Source organism: Ixodes scapularis, unplaced genomic scaffold (genome assembly GCF_016920785.2).
Source record: "Ixodes scapularis isolate PalLabHiFi unplaced genomic scaffold, ASM1692078v2 PGA_scaffold11__112_contigs__length_91849675, whole genome shotgun sequence".
Taxonomy (NCBI): domain Eukaryota; kingdom Metazoa; phylum Arthropoda; class Arachnida; order Ixodida; family Ixodidae; genus Ixodes; species Ixodes scapularis.
Genome location: NW_024609837.1, coordinates 34,490,897 through 34,510,073, shown reverse-complemented (window position 1 = coordinate 34,510,073; position 19,177 = coordinate 34,490,897). Strand labels below are relative to the sequence as shown.

The 19,177-nt window shown below is 46.2% G+C and overlaps 2 protein-coding genes across 3 annotated transcripts; one reads left to right on the top strand and one right to left on the bottom strand.

Moving 5' to 3' along the window:
• Nucleotides 1-1,845: 1,845 nt before the first annotated feature.
• On the bottom strand, nucleotides 1,846-9,485 carry LOC8051910 (lysM and putative peptidoglycan-binding domain-containing protein 3). Of its 2 annotated transcripts, XM_029973146.3 has the most exons (3): nucleotides 8,719-9,266; nucleotides 6,827-6,892; nucleotides 1,846-2,780 (listed from the first exon to the last, which is right to left on the bottom strand). In XM_029973146.3, exons 1-3 carry the CDS (start codon nucleotides 9,043-9,045, stop codon nucleotides 2,319-2,321), a joined length of 855 nt encoding a protein of 284 aa, XP_029829006.2. In that variant the 5' UTR covers nucleotides 9,046-9,266; the 3' UTR covers nucleotides 1,846-2,318. The 2 variants fall into 2 exon arrangements, with proteins under 2 accessions (XP_029829006.2, XP_002435562.3); XM_002435517.4 differs by lacking the exon at nucleotides 6,827-6,892 and having other exon boundaries at nucleotides 8,719-9,485.
• Nucleotides 9,486-9,702: 217 nt separating this feature from the next.
• On the top strand, nucleotides 9,703-13,725 carry LOC8051905 (60S ribosomal protein L17-like). The gene is made up of 6 exons (XM_029973111.4): nucleotides 9,703-9,824; nucleotides 10,094-10,139; nucleotides 10,243-10,283; nucleotides 10,567-10,701; nucleotides 11,396-11,591; nucleotides 13,525-13,725. Exons 2-6 carry the CDS (start codon nucleotides 10,100-10,102, stop codon nucleotides 13,668-13,670), a joined length of 558 nt encoding a protein of 185 aa, XP_029828971.1. The 5' UTR covers nucleotides 9,703-9,824; nucleotides 10,094-10,099; the 3' UTR covers nucleotides 13,671-13,725.
• The last annotated feature ends 5,452 nt before the right edge of the window (nucleotides 13,726-19,177 follow it).

Sequence of the window (19,177 nt, the reverse complement as noted above, 5' to 3'; positions counted from 1 at the left end):
CCCCAGTATGGTTGGCGGCCATGAAGACATGGTAGGATTCCATCGTAACCTACACAAAATTCCGATCGATTCGCTTGGCGTATTAGCGGATTGGTTCTTAGGTTTCGTCGTTCGCACGTTCTGCATCATAGCAAAAATAAAATTTACTCACCGAACAGTTTCTGCTGCTACGCGTTAAGTCAGACAACCAAATCAAAGCAAAGCGGAGAATATAGCTGGCCCAGTCACGTGACAGTGGTCACTACGTCACCATCGAACGATCGCTGCGCTCCAATCGGTCTTGGGGCGAATCCGTCGACTTGCATCCGCTTCATATGGCCCTGAGAAATATCATCTTTTGTCTCGCAGGATGAAAGACATTGAATAGGCGCCTATGGGGTGGTTAGAACGGCCCTTTCATTAGGGGAAACCTAGTGCAATTTTGTGATACCTTCTGCGACTGGCGGGCTTCTGTCTACGCCGCTTTCCCGCTGCGCAGCTGCGTGCTAAAGGAAAACAAACGGCAAGCAAACGTCAGGTTCGTGTGCCGTTCGTATTTACTATACACCAATTCAAAATTGTATTAGTGGAGGAGCACGACCTCTAGTTCGAACTTGCTGTGGTGCATTCAAGATTATTTTCATTTCGAAATTTCGCTGCGAGGCCATTTGACCGTCGCCTTGGCACGGCTTTGGTAACACACATGGTCTCCTAGGTTTCTCCTTTTTTTCCCGCGAAGGAGAAGACTCCTTTGTGCCGGGAGCCACTGTGGCTCCCAGACCTCCGAGAGCAAGGCCGTGCCAGGAACACGGCGAACCACGAGGTTGCATAGTTGCGTCATCGCTGCAAGGCGTAGATTAAAGAGTCAAACTAAAGGTGCAATAAAAAAAAAATAAAAAATAAAACCCCGAGACTATCGGAAGCGCAATACTCGACTTCATAATCTCAAGTAAAAACAGACAAAAAGAAAAATAGGTTATTCATTTTGAAATGTCACATTTTTCAGAGTGTATGACTCAGAAAAGCACTGCATGGTCTGATTTCCCCGTGGTAATCTGTCGTGGAAATTGTCGTCACGCTCAAGAAGAGCACCTCATTGTATTTTCGTTTTTTTTTTTTTCTATTGGACGCACATCCTTAATAACATGTTTCCATCCTTAGACATTTATGACGAGTAGATTCGACATCTCTTGTCCCCAACCACACATGCACAGCCATGACCTAGAACATTCTTACATATAATGCTAGCAAAAACACTAATTCCTCTTTTGAATCGGCGTAAACTTACATCAATTATTTCTATGCTTGCATGCTCCCAATGCTGAAAAATATTCACCCTTTCTCTCCTAATGCTTAACTGGTAGTTGAAAAGCGGCTACCCAATCTATGCGGCGGGACCAAGTGGGAACTGGGACATCACCGCCTGATGTGGTTGGTCAGAGCCGCGCCGTTGACAAATCGCAGCAGGCGATGTCCCGGTTTCCTGGTCCCACTGTGTAGATTAGGGTCCCTGCTTTAGTCCATTGCAACTCAAGAAGGATAGGGCGCGAGGGTAAAACGGGCCGGTGAGAAGGAAGCAGACAGAACGCTAAAAAGAGGAGGAGGTTTCCCCCTCTAGTCTCCAGCGTTCCCTCTGCTTCCTCCTCCCCTGCCCGCCTTACCCTCGCCCTACCTTCTTGAGTGATCAACTGGTCCCGATCGCAGCTTCTGTGGCTCACCATTGGGAAGGCCCATACCGTTTGTGTCGCTGCCTGTTTGCAGGTTGTGGGAAATCAACAAAAATCTTGCTAGACCAAGAACAAAATAAACTTGATACGTCTGTAACAAAAGGTCCTCGTTGCTGGAAGTACAAACTAAAAAGAGCAATTCGCTGTTTCAGATAACAATTTATTTGCAACAAGATGCACACAGGAGCACCTGTCGGTCATTGTATACAAGATCATTGTTTTCTTTATCTTCAATTGTATATACAATATGAAAAATAGTCTTTTTTTTTCTTCAAATGCATGTAGGGACCCCCTGTACACCTAACATATACATATATATATATAAATGTTTAAAAATAGTTCCTTTAGAATATGCGAGCTAAATCGTTCCGCTTGTCGGAGGCACCGCGATGCAACGTCCAAAAATACTAAGAGGCAGGCATTCCTATATATTACTTAAATTTTGCTCGCATTCACCAGACACGTCGTCATTCGCAACCCCGTCGCGTACCAACTTAAATATCAACAGTCGATCCTCAGCATTATCCAAGGCCTCGGTGAGCCTCCTTTTAAGTGCGGTCCGCTGCTTGCGGTAACCGGTGCCACCCAGAATTAAGCACGACAGTAAGCTCACTATCGTAAGATGCCTTCGTGCAGCTTCTTGTCGTAAAGCAAGATGTACAAGAGGTAAAGCGACGGAACCACAACACCGACGGTCACCACAGACACTAGGATACCGCACCACCCTATACCACAGTCGGCGCCACTCCACGCAGACGGAGCCGGCGGATGCGGTGTTGCTGTCGTCTGTTCGGCCAGTTTGGCGACGACGTCAGTCAATTGCACATTGTCGCCACTACCCTGCTGAATCACGGCTTCGACCCTGCGGTCCAGGTTGGCCCAGTAGCGGATGGCTTTGTCGGGCGGCGATTCGGCGCCATCGCTGGTTAGGGAGATGGTCTCCTCGTCCTGGGACAAGGGCTCCACCAGCTTCGCGGTGACGAGATTGTGGATGCGAGCGGGAACTTTGAGGACGACCAGTGCAAAGAAGTCTTGGTCGCTAAGCAGGTTGTTCAAGTGCCGCAGGGTTCCCACCTAAAAACAGAGAAAGAATGGTATTACGGTCTTCTACAGTGACGGTCTTCTAGACTGACAGAATGTTCTGCCATTATCGAGAAATACGTCTCAATCTTGGCCATATACGGTAGACCAAAGGCAGCGACATGACTAAGGTTCTTCAATGCTCCGAGGAAGGGTTCCGTGTGAGAGGCGTTTTCGGCGTATCTGACACACCAGTCTTGGTGCTTTTATATGTGGGTGAAAGGCGAAGTGGCCATCAAATACTATAGAAACTTATGTTCAGACCTTAAATATTGGTGTACTTTTGATAATCAACAATAAATCAGAGAATGCTCCGCCGCAGCCTTGCCAGCAGAAAATATAAAGCCAGCTATTACAAATTTTGTGCTCTTCCCCAGTAGTCAGAGGGGGTGGGGGGGCTGACCCGCCTGACTCCTCCCCCCGTGTGCACGCCTATGGGTGCCACATTCCGTATAACCCATTACCGACAGCAAGAAATCTTGGGAAAGATACAAAGAAATAGTTGGAACCGAAATGCCTCCGTAATCCAGTTAAAGCTAAAGGCTTGAGCTAAGAGACGCTATTTCACGTTCAGCACAACAAAATAAGCGCCGCGATGGAAAACCTATCCCAAGACAGTTAGATATGCATTATTTAGGCACCCTAACCATGCCGTGCCACCATTTTGATTCCCTCTCGTGCTCAGGATGGCAGAAAGCAATGCCGACATATTGGGTTCAACGGTGAGCCGATAATGATGTCGTCTATGCCGCCCAGTGCCATGTCAAAGTACTGAGACACGTTGCCGTTTTGGCTCAATAAGCAGCACAATGCGGCGGAAAGTTTTACCAGTATTCACCTCCACTTAAAACCCAAAGCGCTGCAGAAGGAAGCCAGCTGGCATTCGTTGTTGATGCGGCATAAACAGCACCAAAAACGGCATGCCGGACCAAAATTAAACGCATGTATCCCTTTCAGGTGTTACGCTCTCAGAAATAAACTTTGTCAACTCTAGCAATTTGCACCGTCCAAGCTTAACATACAAGACTGGTCTCATCTCTGTTGCACATTAACAACAACAACACATATTTAAAAAAAAAAAAAAATTATTGCATTGATAACACGCAAAAGCCACGAATATATGAAACGAGCAATGTACCATTTCCAGATACCAATATCAGCGATTAAAGCGCCATTTGACCTTGTGGAGCAGGTTCTGTACAGGTAAAATGTTCGTTTGGAGCAGCCACTGACGCTTTTGAAGCAGATGCCAACATCTGTTAGCTCATCACTTGGAAAAGAAAAAAAAAGTGATATTGCATCGCTAAACCAGTTCATCTTTGATAATGACAGAGGGTCCTCTTTGATACTGGAGTAAATTACTTATCACCTTTTGCAATGAGAATAAAAAGGGAGCGAAAGGAACACAGAGCTTTATTTTTTAGAAATAAGACTCCGGTCAGAGTAGGTTCCATTGACAATGGGTATTAAAAAAAAAACGGTTGAAAAATGAATGATTCCAGTTGAGATAAAGTCCCACTCCCTCGCCCTCCTACACTTGGTAGTAATTTAGACCACGAATGCAATTTCTGTAAAATCCCAGAGATTAAAAAAAAAAAGAAGAAGAAGAAACAGTATATTCGCTATCAAAGCAAATGCGTACCCCACGTTTTACGAACCTACCAAACTCGGGACTTTAATATCCTAAACGGACAAAACCACCACCCACAAATATAAAAGCCTACACTTTTACACTTTAAACGTGACACCGATCTTTAGCGGCGTTGGAACTTGGAACGAGAGTTGAGTCAACGTTCCCTGCTCTTTCGATGGACAGCTGTACAAGATCTATCCTTGGCTACCGCATTTCTTCAAATATAGACCTACGTTTTGTTTTTGGTATGTTTTTTCTTCTCAGTGAAGTTTCTTTTTAAATTAGGGATTAATCTATAACCAACACCAAAGAAGGAGAGAACAGTAGTAGTGAGCATAATTTCCAAGGCTATCGCGGTGACCCCGGCGCCCTCCCTTACGGCTGCCGCTGCTCCTAGCACTCCGGTGCAAAGCGGTGAAGCCCGACGCGCGCGCTCTGGTGAGAGCCGGCGAGGGTTGACGAGGGCGGTCCAAGTACGGCACGAAGGCATGCAACAGACATGACAATCAAGTGATCTCATCGGGAGTACAAGAGCCTGGTTTTTTCTTGTCACAGTACCCGCAATCCTACCATTTTGCGAAGTTTTCTCGCGACTTTCAGCTCCAGCGCACCAACCGGCCAGAGCCACACCTCAAGGCAAAGCGCAGACGACGCTACGAGCAAGTGCGACCAATCAAACAGCGTCAAAATGCGACATTATGGCATTCCTCATCTTCCTATACGTGTTCTTTCATCGGCTATAGCCCAATCAAGTGAAGAAAATCTCCCTTGCGCTTTTAGGGTGTGTATTCGCGGATGTGTGTGTTCAAGCTTTCCACTTTGCTGTGACCTTAGATGAGACAAACTATACGGTCAAGAGAGGCTGTGATATATATATTGTCACGGTTTATTTCCTGGGTTCTCTAACGTTCTCGTCCTCGATCCCTGTCCCGAGCACCTCTTCTTCTTTCCTTTTTTTCTTCGCTGTTACACTCGCCCCCTCCCCCCTATGAATCGATAATGATCGAATTCATGGACCGAGTTCAGGTGCATGGTGTGTGTGTCTCGATGAACGTGGGACCTAGTGCTTAAGATGGCTACGATGTGCCGTGAATGTTGCATTGGTATGATGGGGACTGCCAGTACAATCACAAGCTTGAAATGTCACGGGACCCAGCTGACGAAGAACCTCAAAGGGGCCTCTGTAGCGTGGGAGGAACTTTTCAGCCCGGCCTTTCTTTCGAAGGGGTCGGCGTACCAAAACCCAGTCCCCACAACGTACAGGAGGTGGGGGGAATGATGGAGCAGTGCGCTACTAAGTGCGTACCTGAGCACGCAACATGGAATCGCGAGCTTTCTTTCTCACGGCTTGGAAGCGGCGTCGAGAGCTACTTGTAAAGTGCTCTGCTCTTAGCGTCCAAACGGCATTGTCACCGGATTCGCAGGGCAGAACTGGTGCCCGTCCGTACACTATTTGGAAAGGGGTAAACTCGGTTGTTGATTGTTCAGCAGTGTTCATTGCAAAGGCTGCGTATGACACCAGTTCGTCCCAGCTGTTGTGTTGTTCGTTCACGTAGCTCGCCAGTATGCCACTGATGGTGCGGTTGGCCCGTTCAACAAGACCATTTGTTTGTGGATGGTATGGCGCTGCTTGAAAAAAAAATTGGGTTATGGGGATATTTATACAGCGTGTGGTTGGTCAGCCATTTAAAGTTGCGACGAGTCACACGCTGTAGATGAGCAATTTATCCAGTGCAGCACAACCGCTAGCCTGGGGTCTTTAACGTGCACCACGCAGTAGTGATCAATACACGACCGCACGCCGGTACGATGCTCATCCAGATCGAAACGGGCAGGTGTGGGGTTCGCACCTGCCTGCCTAAACCCAGGGACCCAGGATCCCTGGGTTCTGCTGCTTGAACGTGATGGATACCATGAGTTTCCATTTCTCTCGCAAACCGACGGGAAATGAAAGATGAGGCGCGATCACTCACGATGACGCGAGGTACACCATGCCGAAGAATAACTTGTCGTAAGAACAGCACGATGTGGTCGACCGCGGTGCTTGGAACTGCACGTAACTCTACCCATTTACTTAGGTAATCAATGGCGACGAGAACATACTTGCTACCACTTGGAGTAGGGGGGAACGGGCCGAGATGGTCGATGCCGAGAATTTCAAAGGGTGCTTTAGGCAGTGGTACAGGCTGGACGCCACAGTCGATGGTGGGGTTCGCCATTTTCCGTGACTGACATTTAATGCACGACGCTATGTATTCGGCAACGTCTGTGCGAACTCGTGGCCACCGGTAGCGCTCCAAGATCTTCTTTGTAGTTTTGGCTCTTCCTAAATGTCCAGCGGTTAGGTTGTCGTGACACAGGTGGAGCACGGCGGTACGTAACTGCGCGGGCACGAAGGGCAACCAACCTTGCGTCCCGCGGTGGCAGAGGAGCCCATGACAGACACGATAGGAGCGGCGTAGACGTCGTTCCGCTGTATGAGAAGGAGATCTCAGTCGCGACATAATATCTTGAACTTCTGGGTCTGAAGTTTGAGATTCAGCAAGGTTAAACACAGGGGTGCAAAACTGAACCTCTTCTTTGTTCAGTTCTTCAGCTGGGGCTATCGGATTGCGTGAGAGAAAATCGGCGTCCGTGTGATATTTTCCACCTCGATGACAGATATTCAGCTGATACTCTTAGAGTAGTAAAGCCCAGCGAGCAAGCTTGGGGGTAAGGTCTCGTTTCGACTGTAGCCAAAGTAACGCAGAGTTGTCTGTAACGGCTGGGAAACGATGACCATACAAGTAGGGCCGAAAGTGTTGAATAGCCCAGATGAGAGCTAGGAATGCGAGCTCCGATGAATGGTAGCGTTGTTTGGCATCGGTAAGGCGCCGACTGGCGTAAGCGATTACTCGTTGAGATTTGTCGGGGTGTTCTTGGAGTAATACAGCTCCAAGGCCAGTTCCGCTGGCGTCGGTGTGAAGAAAAGATGGGAATTCGATGTTAAAATGGGCTAAGATTGGTGCCCGAAAAAGGCTTTTCTTAATGTCGTTGAAGGTGTTAGGTTCTTTAGCCAATCCCCCAAAGCTCATCCTTGCGACATCCCGCACTGCTTAGTGATAGTTGGTTGACTTCTAGGCTAGATGGCGCAAGCTACCGACCTTAGCATTCATTCATCCATGATTCAGACGCTACCAACATGCAGCCATCAGCATCCATCCATCCATCACTCTAAATCTGCACGACCACCTGTTTCTCCAAACTTGGGACGAAAACATCCACATGTGTGCATCATTTACTATGGAAATGTCATGGCATTAGCTTCGCATTGGAAATGCCACTTCAACATGCCAACAGCCGAAGTCGACAGCAACCTGACGTTGCTGCAGAAAAATATCGCCAGAATAAAACTCAGTTATTTTAACCACAGGTGGGAACTTTCCTTTAGCACAGTTTGGTCTCATACTGTGGGCTGTTGAGCACACGTACATTACACAATACAGTTACCGTGAACACGACATTAGAATTTTTCCGCATTTTACTGACAAGAACTAAATTTCACTCCTTCGGTTGGTGCCCCAAATGAACACCTAGCAGTTTTTATGACTACACTAGCAGTTTTTATGACAGTTTTTCAATTTCAACAGGAAAGCAGAAAAGAAAACTGGCAATTGCTTGTTTGCGTTAGCTGTACATGTCACTCTCTGTACCAGCAACAAGATGCATGAAGATTAATCTTGCCAATGTGCTTTGTATATTCTTTGTGTGCACGCCACCACTATATAATACAAGAGTTCTCCTTCGAAAACACTATAGCACAAGCTGCTAGCAGGTACAGACGCACGGGCGTAGCACCTTGATGATCTTTTTTAAGAAGTTGCAAAAGTTTTGGGCTTCCATTTTGAAATTTAACTGGTAGGAAGCTTTTGGCAACGAAAAGCAGGAGATCCAATGAGCATCGTTTGTCGAAGTGCTGGAGTTCTATCGTCCAAATCGTTTCCTGTTACCATATTTATTCATCCACCCATCATGGCTGGACTCAAGAGTGGGCACCGAGCTGTCATCTCACTAGCACCATTTACCATTGTGGTAACTGCCTCCCACCAACTGGTGCTTGCTGATTGGTCCAACTTGCTCACCAACTCCAACTCCTCACAAGCAGAAGTTATCTGCACCAGTGGCTAGCTTTAGGCTCACTGACTCATGAAATACGAGATGTGTGATCTGGGACCAGTGCAAAAGAAGGTACGCTTTCGGTATGACAAGCATACGGCAATTGAGGCGCGACGTGTAAAACGTAGCAAGCGGGACACTCACCGAACAGCCGTAGCGAAGTGCCAGTCCCTGCAGCGTCTCTCCTTCGACGATCTTATGCTCGAACACCGGCGTTTCTTTGCGGGACTGCGGACGATCGCCAGATTCCCAGAAACCATTCGCCGAGGAGCCACCACCAGCTCGTTGCCGAAGCTCCGTTGCCGCGTCGTCACCGTCGAGCTCGTGAAGCAAGCTGTCCTCACCGTCGGTGAATACGAAGGCCAACTGATCTTCGCCTTCGCTGATGGTTCGCGTCTGGCCCCTGGCATAGCGAGGACCCCTACGACCGTGCCTCGATGACAGAGACCACGACTTCGGGAAGGATACCATCGTGTCGTCGAAAGCGTCAGCAGGACGCGGCGCATCTTTGTCAGGTGCCGAACGTGGCCTGCGCCGCTCCCATGTCGAGTGCTGGTTCTCACGAATAGGGAGAAATCATTCCCGGGAGAAATGGTGCGCTAGAAAAAACAGCTGGAGCAAATTGCGGGCCCGAGTCCCACCGTCACGGACGACGGGTTGTAAAACACGTAGGACGTTCTTGTTACTGTCGTAAAAGTGACCCCTGTCGCATCCACTATTTTTATTTGGATCAGTGCGTTCCTTGCTATGTTTTCTTGCAATTTGAGGTAAATACGTAATGTTTTAGACTTGGCTTCTTTAAATATATATGGTATTAAATTAAAATTTTATCTTATTATTTTACAAGTATATTTAAAACAAATTTACTTCAGCGGGGAACTACATTCTTATGCGCACAAAATGCGTGAAGTAAAGTTTCGGTTGACTTTAGTGCAATACCGACCTCGTTGTGCAATACTTATCTCAGTCAGATATTTCAATTTACCGATTTGCGGCATTTATTTTATATAATTATTAAAATTTATAAAAATCTCCTTAAATTTATTTTAAAAAAGGTCACATCGACAAATTAAAACAATATTCGCAAACTTTGAAGAAAACGTTTTAAAAATAGCTTTAGCGGAATACCGATTGTGCCTGGCCACTTTAATCGGACATGACGTCTCTCGTCGGATTTTGCGCTTCCGTCCTTTTCCTGTGAAAGCCGAAAGGCTCTGGTTTGTGACATTCACAATCGGAGCAAATCGAAGGTAAATACCGTTAAAACCACTCTAATAACTTCATCAGCATCTCGTTTAATGCACCCGAAATGATCTTACCGCGGTATTTAAGAATTTAATTGCGTTCATGTGGTCTAATGGGTCTTTGAAGTCGGTACCTTTCGAGACACGACATGATCGCTTATTCGTTGCATGCTTTTGGACTGGCATTTACACGCTGAGATAGATTTAATAAAAAGTTGTGTTATGTTTGTTTTTAAACTGTGGTAACCTTTTTGCATTCATTTCTCCGCACGCAGCTGAAAATGGGTCGCTACTCTGTAGAACCGGATAATGCCACCAAATGTAAGTAATCAAACTCCTTAACCTCCTTACGTTGAACATTGTATGTCGGACCCTTGGAAACACTTGACTGATCCCAATATTTCTTTGTCTGTAATCTGTTCAGCCTGCAAAGCTCGTGGATCAAATCTTCGGGTCCATTTCAAGGTATGTACTGACGATCAGCTGCCCCTCCACTTGATATGCATGCTTGCAAGACTCGTTGATATCGTGGGCTACATCATTCGCTAATAACTCATTCTACTCGTCCAAGTAATCGCATCGTTATTAAAATGCATGTATTGACACAAGGATGACTTTTCAGTGCTTTGTTCCTACGCTGGGTTCGTATTACCGGCACTGTCATTAAGTATATGCTTGAGTGGTGTACTGAAAGATCAACTTCTGCCTGGTCTGTCACCCAACTTGTTCTTGTTTTGTACGTTAACAGAACACCCGGGAGACGGCTCAGGCTATCAAGCACATGGCTCTGCGTCGCGCCCAGCGCTACCTGAAGAACGTGATTGCGAAGAAGGAAATTGTTCCTTTTAGGCGTTTCAACGGTGGTGTCGGCAGGAAGGCTCAGGTATGTTGATGATTGTCACATTCTGTTTCTGCTCTCAAGCACCAGAGAGCATGCTGTGAGTGTAATTACCTGTGCTGGCATCTGCCACCAAGAACTTCCATCATTGTTTGTGCACAGTTCGACTTTGAGTGAACACTCAAAAGCTTCAGTCGCATCGTTACATGAATGCGTTGGTGACTTTGTATAACCCAACTAGTGACTTGTATGAGAAGAGTGAGCGTAGCTGGTGGGTGGCTACATAGACACCTCTGGAGTTTGTATTTGTGTGTTTCCCACTGTTGAAATAGGAAATTGAGTGTTATCAGAGTTGATGAAAAAGGGCACAAGCTTCTTTGTTTGTGTGACTGCACATCTCCTTTTTATCCTCAGTTGGCAGGTTCAAATCCCATTCGAAGTGCCCACAATTTGACGGAGGCTTGTTGCGTTGGAGGCATCGCGTAAACGAGATTTTGGTTGCACATCAGAAGGTCCCCAGGTGTTCAAAATCAATCCCCAGTCCTCTGCCAGGGTGTGTAAGACGCCCGTTGTCGGTTTGGCTTGCAGAAACTATGTGCAACCTTGACTTTGGCATCCGCTTTATCTAGAAAGTGAGCTTTGTCTTTCATCCCAACTGCTTTGCGGGCCATTGTAATCCAGCGTTCCTCTGGGAAGACCCGCCGCCCCGTGACCAATGACGTTTCTGTTTGGCGTGCAGGCCAAGGCGTTTGGCTGCACCCAGGGCCGCTGGCCCAAGAAGAGCGCCGAGTTTCTGTGGCAGCTGCTGCGCAACGCGGAGAGCAACGCCGACTACAAGGGCCTGGACGTGGACCGCCTGGTCATCGACCACATCCAAGTCAACCGGGCTCCCAAGATGCGCAGGAGGACCTACCGCGCCCACGGACGCATCAACCGTGAGTGGCCTCTTGAGAGTTCCCTCGTCATGGTGACCGGGTGGCACCAGTCACTCAAACTCGGCCTCTACACTCTTTCTCTACACCGCAAACTCTCAAAGACGACGAGCACCATGACAACACTTTTAGCGCTGCTTGGTTGGCTCCACAGGGTCGTAGCGTCGGCTGTGGTCGTACTTGATACAAAACGGGGTTTCATGTTAATTTCATGGTAGGAAACTGAGCTTTTTCGCTTCAATGGCTGGACAGAGAGGGTTTTTCGGACTGACTGTCACATGAGTCGGCCGTTCCTTAGGGCCGAAAAGTTAAGAACGCCCAGAGTATAGATACTGGACTATCGGGAAGCTTGGGCGAGGTTGCTTCGCTCTGTCACGCGATGTTCTAGCGTTCTGGAGGATGGAAAAGCGTTAGCTGCTCTTTCAGATTAGTCTTTGGATAGCTGGCAACAGTGTACCAAGATGGCTGGAGTGTCCTTACACTGAAGCGTAGCCCATTCAGTGGCTCTGGGTGGTGCAGTGCTTCGGTGGCAACGTTCCTCGTAGGACGGCTAGCCTGTAGACCAAAGCTCCATGATAATGCGTCGGCTGTGTGAGCCATTTTAAAGGGACCTCAATTTCTTGAGTTTATTTTTATTTATTTATTTTATTGATACTACTGTCTCCTATTTCAGGAGACGTGGTAGGAGTGGTTTACAACATATGGCCCCTCTGTGTTCGATCTCTTGCAAACCCAGCTGAGTGGGAACTAAGCTTGTGTTGGGGGATGGATCAATCTCTCTGGGGAAAATGGAAGGTTGAAATGCCTCACTACAATGAAAAAAGTGCTCTGTGGTCCCTCTAACTTTGTCTAAGGAATCTAGAGAATCCCTTTGTCTTTAGCAGGCTCACATGCGCTTGTTATTGCAATATTTGGTGAAGTGTCAGTTTGGGTCAAGGAGGTTAGAAGTACTAGGAGAGGGCACGTTGCAATATTGGTGAAGCCTAGTCATAAAAAGTTTAAACGATGTTGTGGCCAACGTGACCGTAGATCTCTCTGGCTATTGGTGCGCGTGGCATGTCACATGTGAGATGAATGGTTGATTGTAGAAGGACTCCTTGCAGGCTTGCGCGCGCTCCGTCCGGTAGGTTTTATCAGATCGAAGGCTAGCCTGTGGTGTATTCTAGTACCCTGTAGCTAGACAAAGGCTAGCTACGGTTACGTGATGTGGTCACGTTGGCGTGGTAAGTGAGGAGAGTAAGGAGGAAAATGAGAAAGAAGCGAGGCGTCAAGGGAGCATGGCTTGTGGAGGCTACACGGCTGCCGTCATGCCCTCTCCTACGCTTCTATACTCCTTGGTTTGGGTACATCTACGAGAAGGGGTCGCTTTTGACATTCTCGGAATTATCGCAAGCCCCCGGTAAAAAAAAAAAAATCACTTAAAAAGTTGGTAAATATATGCAGGTTGGAACTGTTTTAGGGCTGGCCAATAGGTCGCACGAGTGCTTAATCATTGTAACCAGTTGTAGTGCAGTCGTTCACAAATGCAGATGTGTGAACCAGCCTTTTGACATCGTAAGTGCTGCTACCGTTTACCACTCGTAGTACACATATGGTGATCTTTTACCGTATACAAGTCTAAAGTGGTCTGCTATGCACTGTTAGACCTTACGACAAACCACGACAGATGCTACGAGCCACGTTGGCAAATCCAGCGCTTCACGCGCCACCAGACTTCGCACACAGCGTTGTTCCACCCACCTGGACGGTCGCACGACACGCTTGCAGCTGTGGGTTGGCTCTAGTGGCTCGTAGCTTCCACCGCTGTTTGTCACAAGGCAAAGCGGAGCATAGTTTGTTTTCAGTTTAGCTCGATGTAACGTTCATGTTTGAAGGCGATTGTTGGTCTTCGGTGCGAGTGCATCCATTGAGCGAGCCCTGGTCTCTCCCTGTGCAGCGTACATGAGCAGTCCGTGCCACATTGAGGTGATCCTGAGCGAGAAGGAGCAGGTGGTGGCTGCCCCATCGCCTGAGGAGGACGCTCCCAAGAAGAAGCAGTCCAAGAAGAAGATGGCGCGCCAGAAGCTGATGCAGCGGGACTAGACGCCCCACACACTGTACCATAAACAACCTGGAAACACGAAGCTCGAAGGACAGACCCTGTTGTCCCTTTGTTTCTCCGCCAACGCTGCTAGAGTGGACTATTTTCGAAGAAGGCAGTCTTAACACCAAATGTATTGACCCTTTTCCTAAGAGCGTCGAAAGGAGGCGCTATTGCATTTTGCATCTCCACATACTGCCATTACGGTCAAATGAGAGGACAAACAATCCCTACCATAACACCGCTTCTTGCAACATTCGTGAAATGTTTTATGACCAGTTCTTCGGACGATTAGCGAGAGATTTTTCTCTCCGAATTTCCTCTCCACATTTTCTGATTACTGTAGAATTTGATCGTCCCTGGAATTTCGACATGGACAGGCTCGAAGGCCTGCCAGAATGGAGTGATCTGAAGTTTCTTGGGAGACAAGAGATGGCTTTTTTTTGTTAACACGAAAAGTCTATTGTGCGTAATTTTGCACTGTACTATTTTGCAAACTCTCACCCTCTTTAAGAGTTTGCTGTGCTGATGTGGAAAGAGTAGATGGCTTTGTAGAAGGACCTTGTCCTACTTTCCCTAAGGGGGGACACTACCTCAACATGTCTACTTTTGAACTGCTCGCTCAATCGGCATAAAATTTGCAGGTGGTGTTTGTAGCCACACAGAAGGAGGGCATGCAAAGTTTCAGCCCTGTGAACCAATTTTATGAGGCACTATACCCCCAGAACGTAGCTTTGTATGGAATCTGCTCAATGAATCTATCGTTGAGAAATGGTGTTGATCACGGCATATTTTTCTGGTGGAATGCATACTGGAATATTTGTTGCCGGTTACTATGAAGAGAAATTTCAGGAAATATGCATTTTCTAAAAATAAAAAAAACTTATGCAAGTTTTTTTTTTTTTTTTTTACACATTCGCCAAGTTTTGCAAATTTGAATTTTTCATAATGAAGGAACATAAAGTGCAAAATCTTAATTCATAGTAACCGGCTCGATAAAATTCTGGCATACAATCCGCAAATATTAAGTCTCGGTAGTTTCATACTGGAACAATAGTTTTATTAAGGTGGGATTTGCTGCTAAAAGTGAAGCTGAGATAAATGCACTTGAAGTTTCAAGATGGCGTTCTAAAAATTTCTTTTTGAGTCTTAAATGTCGGAAATTCTTTCCAGCAGTGTCGGTGATGTCTTCCTCAAACTTCTGATATACTGACATTGCTTTCAGCTATTTTCACTTGTGGATGACGAGTGCTATGCAATGCAGCACACCTCACCAACATATAAAGAATAATTATTTCTGACATTGTTTGTCAGTGCACATTGACAAGACTTTGTGAGAGTGTTCCTTGTTATCCATACATGCCAAAACTGCAGTTCTGAGTATGAATTTGTTGAAAAAAAAAGGTGCAATTCAAGGTAGTGTCCCCCCTTAACCTATTGCAGAATAATGTTTAACACGGAGTAAATTTTATATATTGAGCTTGGGGCTTCTCTGGTGACAGATTGTCCTGTCAGGGGCTTGGGCTACATGACTACACACAATCGGACTGCGGGAGGTGGGTAATGACAATTTCACATTGTCCCCTTAAAGGGACACTGACGGGGTATTGTTAGGGTTGTTCGTTTTCGGGTTTTAAATATTTTTAAATTCGGGGAGGGGGGAGGGGGGGGGGGGGGTAAAAATCGGGTGCTATTTTTCAAGCTAATCATCGGAGAGAAATTGGGTTCTTTATAGAAACATTTTGAAATTCGGGTTAAATTTGCAAATATGCTAAGTAATACATTCGTTTTTTTATTGGAGGGTATCACGAGCTTTCTGCCCCATTATAGTATTCGAGTGTCGGGGATAATCGTCTTGCCATTCCCAAACGTTAAGCTCCCCTGAGGGAGAGCTCTGCTGGTTCGATTGCCGTCAGTGGCTTGAGGGGAAGCACTGCTCAAGGAACCCTCTCCCTCGGGTGTCCACGAAAACCCGGACCGTTTGGGGGACGGTCGTTTTCAATCAGATATTTCGCTATGGAATAAACCTGTTAAGTTTTCCCGATCTGCTTACCCCGACTGACTGGCTCGGACGTTGTTCGTGAGAAAGGTAGACCGCCAGCGAGATGGCCATGCTACCGTAAAGACTCGAGAGGGATTGATAGTGAATTTCACAACTTGTGTGCAGCAGGGCCAAAGCTATGTTGCGTGCCCAAGGCGGTTCCGCATGCACAGTGGGGGGACGGAAATGTCCCTCCGAGGCCCCAACGCCTATTGTCGCTGTTCTTCAGCCAGCCTCCGTAGAATGTCACGGTGAGCTAGGCATGCGCTCATTGGGCAGTCGGTTGAGAGACGTGTAGCGTCCACAGTGCTGCACTCAGCTTGCGAAATGAACTATAGGTCGCTGTTGTCCCGAGGTAGGGTAGCTAGCGTGTGTGCACTGCAAACTCCGTACGGCGTAAAAATAAATAGGTTGGTTATGCGGTTTTGGAATTCGGGGAGAAATCGGGTTTAACCCGATTCTCTTAAATCATGTTCGGGGTGTAAAAATCGGGTAAAATAGGGTTTTACCCGAAAACAAACAACCCTAGGTATTGCGCATGACATTTGAAAGCCCAACTAGTACTCAAAACACAATTTGCAACACGAAAGAATTTTCTTTCCCACCGAAAACCGCGGATCGAGAACTGGCCGGTTTGAGTCACGCTCACTCTCTTCTCTATGGTCACGTGCCATTCTCTATGATTCAGACACAACCGCCGAATATAATCAAAGTTGGGGGTAATTGAAGGCACATGGTCAATATTAGAAGTAAAAAAAAAAAATATGATGCCTGTATTTTGTTGCTTCTAAAAAACTGCAAATACGTTAATTGAAGAAAAAGAAAATGCAAAGCTTTGATTTTTGGCAGCACTTTCCTCATATTTCTTCCTCCCCAGTCCGATTTTGGTTTCGAGCAGTTGCGTTTTCTTACTTTATTTAAAATGCATGTGACGCTAGCGAAATATTGATTTGGATGTCTTCCAACACCACATTAAAATCGCCTGGCAAAAAAAAAAAAAAAAAAAAAAAAGATATTTGGGGGGCCGACGTCTTGTAGACGCTGAGATGGAGAACAATAAAAAAACTGACGAAGACGACAAAATCTTGAACGCAGCTGAAAGATTAATTTTGTTGTCTTTGTCAGTTTTTTTATTGTTCCCCATCTCAAGGTCTACGAGATGTCAGTTCATTACCAGCTCGCCTGCAATCTACCTCTGCTTACAAATTGGAGGGTGTCAGTGTCCCTTCAAAGCGACACTGACGCCCTCCAAAATGTATTTTATGCCAGACGATTCCTTGTGTCGGAAGACTACCCAATCAATATTTTGCTACAGCATCACATATCTTTTTAATATAAAATGCAACTGCTCGAAACTGAAACTGGACTGGGAGGAAGAAATATAGAGGATGAGAGAGTTGGTGATAGTGATTCATTTCGGCCCAGGAGAGCCGCAGCGACAGCCGCAAAACCTTCACGGTATGGACATCTCTATGTCCATACCGTGAAGGTCCAGCGATGATGAGTTGGTATTGCACAGATGAATTTATAAAAGAAGTGGTGATGATGGTTTAAATGGAGCTTGTGGACAAGGGTGAGGGGTTGATGTTCTGATTGAAGATGGTGAACAGCGTTAGGCTTGCAGCGGTCTTCGCGAAGATGGGCCTCGATCTACTTGTAGGCAAAGAAGCCACTTGAAGTCTTTTTTTACTTGTGGTATGTTTTGGGTTTCTTTGCTCAAAGAATGTTTTCTGCTCTTTCCCTACCAAACAAGAACACGCTTTCCCGGGATGACTGATACTTCTGCAGTCTTTACTTTTTCTAAGGACAGAAGTTTTGGCGAGAAATTTTTTTGTGACATAAAGAACAATTTTCTCCCCTATTGGCACCTTTTATTGTAGTTTGCTCCCACAATGCATTCAAATGATGTACTTCGTAGTATCACTTATACTCTATGGGCTACCTCGGCACAAAAAATGTAGATCCAGACTTGCAGATATTCGCATCCAACAAACCCTATTCATTTTTATCCACATCTGCCAGTTTACTGTGGATATCTGCAGATATGCAGGGTGCCTACATACCAGTCAACCACCTGAGCACACAAGGAAGTGCAGTGCTGAGCACGCACATCTCGGCACTGCATGAAAATAAAGTCTGCGCTCACTTGGATTGCACCCATTCATCTTCGTGAGGCCATTGTTGAAACACTGACATTCAACAGTTGTGAGGACCTGCCCAGGCTAAGCGAGGGGTAGGAGTACGGCCGGCCACATCCCACACCTTTCTGGCAGCCTGGCTACGAGCCCAGAGTGAAGTATGACCGTCCTGGCAGACGGATAATTTAAGAAGCCCATTGAGGAAATGGAGCAAGATGACCGGACCGGTATACTTCTTCCATAAGTGCTCTCGTAGTCGTTTTTATGCGATGCACAAACTCTAGTACGTTGGGAGCACCCCAAAAAACGCTCCCCAGCGTTTTATTTGTATTGGTAGGCAACACCTACAGTACTAAAAATTAAAGGAAATCCACATATTACAATATCGAACCACTGTATTTGATTGCAACGGGATGTCGTGAAGTGATCATGGCAAATCAAAACCGAAACTGGGCAAGGGGCTTCCAAGATGCTTTGCAAGGCACTACCAAATACTGTACTAGGGGAATACAGGACACACTCCTCATTTGCATTAGACAGGACGACGGCCGCGCCGAATCCTCCCCTGGTGGAGCGGTTTATTTGGCGACACCTCTCCTCCCACCCCTCTCCACTCATCGACAGCACGTTACCAGGCAACGCCTCGAAATGTGGTGCGGTTGATGGGGTCTGGGATGTGATGACAATACCGCTGCTGCTGTCTATAGCGTGTTTCCGGGGTTCTTTGTTGTCATCTTTTCCAATGTATTCTTGGGGAGTATTGTACTCCCCTAAAGTATTTGGCACTACAACGCTAGGATTGCTTTGATTTTGCAAGAGGTCAAAATGTCGACCTCTCGCGGAAGCAGACGCTCTGCAGTGAAACCACATGTAAGAAATGTACACACTGGCATACATGGGTAAATTACTCTCAAAATGTAATTTAATTACAGTTACAATTACTTAGCTCCAAAAGTAGTTTAACTACAATTACAATTACTACTACGCAAAAGTAGTTCATTGCAATTACAAATTACTTTTTAAAAGTAATGCAATTACTTTACAATTACTTATTTCTGAGAGTTACCCCCCACATTGGGCCATATAACTGTAAACGAGTTATATGGCCGCTGTATAAATGTCACGCATTGTACTTTCCTTTTATGAAATTTGTTAAATGGATTATAGAACTTAATAGTTTGGAGTAATGAACTCCTGCGTTCATATATTCTCAAAACATAAAAGATGGCGACACAATTCACAGGTGCGAGGTGAATCTCCTTAGAGCGTATGCAAATGGTATCCAAGTCAAACCAAGAAAAAATAAACTTAAAAATAATACAAGGAAACA